Below are 4,868 nucleotides of genomic sequence, written 5' to 3'. Positions count from 1 at the left end.
TTATATATATATATAATTTACTCTCCCTTTACTCATTCATACATTCCTCACACCTCTCCCATACCCCTATATCTGTACAACAGAGAAATCTGGATGAATTAGAAAGACAAGGATACCTGTGGTATTACATGATTTTTTCTTCTAACAGCTCTAAGAATCAAGAGAATTGATGACAGAGGCAAGTTATTCCCTTTAGCCTTTTACCTGGTTATTTATTTTTTCCCAACCCATCAGGAGACGTGTTTTGGGCATCACCTCAGGTATCCATGACCTGGGGGCCTTGCGCTGGGAGCTGGCCCTGTGCCTCCTGCTTGCCTGGGTCATCTGCTACTTCTGCATCTGGAAGGGGGTCAAGATCACAGGAAAGGTGAGGTGTTCTGAGGACACTCACAGCATCCCTCTAAAGAACTGAAAGAAAGTGTAGTTTAAGGGAGAGGCTCAGTGAGAATAGGGAAAGTTTTAGGAAGGCAAAATTTAGTTCAATACAAGGAAAGACTTTGTTTTTCAATATGATTTTAAAAGACCTGTTTACGTAAGTAGTATATAGAGCAAATTAAGAAACATGAAAGTCCCACCGTCAGATCTAAGCACTGTACAAGCCATCAGCATGATGGCAGGTTGGATCTACTAATCCTTGTTAACATTTTGCTGCACTGCCTTCTAGTTCTCTTTATATGTATGTATGTGTGTAGCTATATCTATTATGTGTGTATATTAGGATCAGATACTCTTATGACTTGCTTTTTTTATTGAACAACACATGAAGACAATGTTTAGCATGAAATAGCAAACAGAACTGTCTTTGAAGTGGTGAGTATCCAATCATTGAAGGTGTTATAGCCAAGAATAGACAACAGTGGCTTGTTGTATGTATGGCAAGAGTTCAGATTTGAGCATTGTTTCCAACCCAGAGAAGCTGAGAGAGATGCTTCATGCTTTTAAAAGGCAGGAATAGACAGATATTGACTTTTCTGATTATCCTGCTCCTGCAGCAGCCTCTTCCTTCTGTAGGTTGTCAAAATAATAATAACAGTAATGGTAATGACAAAAATTAAATAGTAATAACAACAACACAGATAGTGCCACCACCTTGGGTAAGGAGCTGAGCTTGATCAAGGCAGAGTGGCGTCCCCTCTGAGTGTCTCCAATACCTTAGAGCTCAGGCCATTTCTGCTTCCCAATCTCAAGCCTGGAAAAATACAGTCTCAGTTTCCTCACAGATGACTGTACAAATCTGGTCACCCTCCCCCGTGTGAAAGAGAGGCCCTCCCTCTGCAGGGGACATGGGAGAACAGCCAGGATAAGGGGTTAAGGGAGACCAGATTCTGGATTTAAAAATAGACTTTGAAATGTTACGGCTGGAAACTTGTACCCCTCCCTGCTCTTCCTCCTCCCCACTTGCCCTGCTGATGTGTCTCTCGCACTCTCCTGGGGGGCCCAAGGCCCACTGGAATGTGGAAAGGAAGGTGTGGAAAGTTTTGTGTGCTCACCTCTCTCAGGTGTCTCTAAGAAGGTGTCAGACACTGAACTAGGTGTGGCTCGTGCCACCTGGGGATGGGCGACAGGAGGACCCCTGCAGACTCCCTGTTACCTTCTGGCTGCTATGACCCCACCAAGAGTGACTTTGGCTTTTCCTCCAGGTTGTTTATTTCACAGCCACGTTTCCCTACCTGATGCTGATTATCCTGTTGATCCGAGGCGTCACACTCCCTGGAGCATATGAGGGCATCATCTATTATCTGAAGCCAGATTTGTCTCGCCTGAAGGACCCCCAGGTAGGAACTGTGCTGAGGACCATGCCCACGATGTCCCTCACTCCAAACCAGAGCTGCACTTGTGAAAATCTTTGATCGTGTTCAGGTGCCCTCTTTAAGAAAAGTTAAATAATGTAGAAGAAAATTATGAAAAAGGGATTAAAAATCTCTTGTAATCCTAACACCTAGCTACAATCTCTGATAGCATTTTAGTATATTTCCTTCCAACTTCTTTTCCTAGCTGATGTGTGTGAGTGTGTGTGAGTTAACATAGTTGAGATAATTATATATGTGGAAAGAAAGATATCTCTTTTTCACTTAAATTATATTGTAAGCATTTTCCATGTTATTAAATTCATTTGTAAATGTCATTTTTAGCACTTGTATAATATTTCCTCCATCCACCATTTGTTCATTCATTCATTCATTCAACCAAAATGTTCTGAAGCTCCATTAAGTGCCAGGGAGTGCTATAGTGCTGGTGTAGGGCAGTGGACACCACAGACCAGGCTCTGTGCCCTCTGAGCGCTCACACCTGGGGCAGGTATTGTTATTTACTCGCCTCTTGCCCTGTTCTTAGACATATAGGTCATGTATTTTTTTAATGATAGTATATACAGCTGCAACGAATATTTGTATTTAAATCTTTGACCACATCTCTGATCATTATGTCCTGATAGTAGTTAGATGTGAAATTCCTAACTCAAAGACTGTGCATCTTTTAAGGTTCTTGAAATGTAGTGGCTTTAGAGAAATGTAGATTTCACTGCCAGTGTTTGAGGGTATACGTCTTTCTGCAGGGCCCATGAGAGATTTGATTATAATTTATTTCAGTCTTTGACGGGTCAAGATTGTATCATGTTGTTTTTTTAATTCTTTTTTTTTTTTTTTTACTGCAAGTTTGGACATTTTTTCACATATTTACTGACCATTTGTATTTCCTATTCTAGGACTTGTCTGAGCACATTCTTTGTCTCTGCCTTTCCACCCCCAAGAGCCTTGGTGTTTTTTCTTTGTATTTTAATGGTGTGGCCCCTATGCCCCAGTATCGCTGCCTAAGGCACATTCTACTTGTTGAATGAGATCCAAGTGCCTCTCCGCTCCCCCTGCAGAAAGCCTATCCTTCTCTAGGGCACAGCCATGAGTTGCAGACTCCACCTAAGAAATTTAAGTAACGCACACATGTTTGGTGCTTACTGAGTGCCCACAGAACCAAGTTAGAAATGGACCCTGCCTGTTAGAGAAGGACATGTTAACAGAGAGTTGGGATATAATTGACTCTCAGGGAACACTGAGCAGGCCTGTGGTGTGAAGGAAGGGTCTGGGGCTCTGATAAGCCCGGCTCGAGGCCCTGGTGGGCTCCCTCGGCTCTCCCTTACCATTTTTTGGGGTCTCACGTAGGTGTGGATGGATGCAGGCACCCAGATCTTCTTCTCCTTTGCCATCTGCCAGGGGTGCCTGACGGCCTTGGGCAGCTACAACAAGTACCACAACAACTGCTACAAGTAGGAACAGGGGGCTGGTGGCTCTGGGGGGACCCTGCCTGACTATGGTCTAAGGAGGGCGGCTCTTGCGGGTGGGCCCACGCCTTCTTCCTTTATTATCAGGGAGTTACAAGTCACGTCGAATTGACATTGTGGGTCTCTTCTCCAGAATAAATTTCTTTCTTCCTTCCTTTTCTCTCTCCCTCTCTTCTTCTTGCCTTCTGAAACCCGATCTTGGTCTCTTTCTTTTTCTTCCCATTTATTCTTCCTTTTTTTCTCTCCTCTTTACTCTCTTATTATCTTCTGATCTCTCCTTGTGTGATGGGTTTCTCTCTCCCATTTCCTTCTCATTTTATCTGCATTCGCCCTCCCACAGGGACTGCATTGCCCTCTGCTTCCTGAACAGTGCCACCAGCTTTGTGGCTGGGTTTGTGGTCTTCTCCATCCTGGGCTTCATGTCCCAAGAGCAAGGGGTGCCCATCTCTGAAGTGGCCGAGTCAGGTAGGTGCCACTTTGCTGTCTGGGACCTGAGGAGAAGGAGGGTCAGCGAACACAGATCCTCCTATAGAAAGGGAAGGGGCCTATGACCCTTTTAGCATTTAGGGGCAGTGCTTGGAACAGAGCAGGGCCTCCATAACCATGGAGGGAGGGAGGATGGATGTGTGGATAAATCCACAGTTGCATGCATGGATGGAGAAATGGATGGATGAATGAATGAACAGCATGCTCCCCAGAACCTGGGAAAAGGAGAATAATGGAAGGAATTACCCTGCCCTCTTGAACTACCCCACTACACACACACACACACACACACACACACTCACATACACACACATGCGCTCACGCAGTGCCTCCAGAGAGGGGCATTCCCTGAGGGCAGCAGGAGCCCTGTGCTCACCTGATTGTGTTGTGTCCTGGCAGGTCCTGGTCTGGCCTTCATCGCATTTCCTAAGGCTGTGACTATGATGCCCTTATCCCAGCTGTGGTCCTGCCTTTTCTTCATTATGCTCATCTTCCTAGGGCTGGACAGCCAGGTTCGTCACTCTAGCCCAGCCCTGCCCAGCTCTGCCCTGGTGACCCTCTTTCTACTTCTCATTTCCTGGCATTACCTTCCTCCTAACTCCCTTTCCCCTGACCATGTATTCTGAGGTCCCCTCTGCTGTCTAGGGATAGTCCTTGGGGTGAGCTGGGTGACCTCGTGACCCACTTCAGTGCTTTGTTCCCCAATGCCTGACCGTTCCCCACACATGATTGTGCTCTTTCAAATGCCCCTCCAGCCTCCTTCCAGCTGCTTAGCTCAAGCTGCCCACCCTGCTCCCATAGCCTCGGGGACAGAACACATATCACGTTTCCAACCTTCACTGCTGGGGCCTTCTGTGGAGATGTGGCCAAGAGCAGGCTGGCTTCACCCCTGGCCATCCCCCATTTCTGTCCTTTGCACCCTCCCTACACTCTTGTGCATCAGCATGGGTGAGTGGGGTGAGAGGAGCTTGGGGCAAGGCCATGCTGGGGAAGGCTCAAGGGCAGGTGGCCCCTCTCACCCACGCTTCCTTCCTGGTCTGCAGTTCGTCTGTGTGGAGTGCCTGGTGACGGCCTCCATGGACATGTTCCCCAGGCAGCTCTGGAAGTC

The 4,868-nt window shown here is 46.7% G+C and overlaps 1 protein-coding gene across 1 annotated transcript in view; it reads left to right on the top strand.

Moving 5' to 3' along the window:
- Positions 1 to 4,868, top strand: part of SLC6A12 (solute carrier family 6 member 12) — a 20,335-nt gene that overhangs the window by 10,341 nt on the left and 5,126 nt on the right. Inside the window, exons 5-10 of the mRNA XM_015598438.2 lie at positions 235 to 367; positions 1,641 to 1,775; positions 3,156 to 3,259; positions 3,615 to 3,739; positions 4,160 to 4,272; positions 4,804 to 4,868. Coding sequence (XP_015453924.1) covers positions 235 to 367; positions 1,641 to 1,775; positions 3,156 to 3,259; positions 3,615 to 3,739; positions 4,160 to 4,272; positions 4,804 to 4,868 — 675 coding nt within the window. The remainder of the gene's footprint in view (positions 1 to 234; positions 368 to 1,640; positions 1,776 to 3,155; positions 3,260 to 3,614; positions 3,740 to 4,159; positions 4,273 to 4,803) is intronic.

Source organism: Pteropus alecto, unplaced genomic scaffold, assembly GCF_000325575.1.
Source record: "Pteropus alecto unplaced genomic scaffold, ASM32557v1 scaffold76, whole genome shotgun sequence".
NCBI classification, from domain to species: Eukaryota; Metazoa; Chordata; class Mammalia; order Chiroptera; family Pteropodidae; genus Pteropus; species Pteropus alecto.
This window is presented reverse-complemented; position numbering and strand designations above follow the sequence as displayed.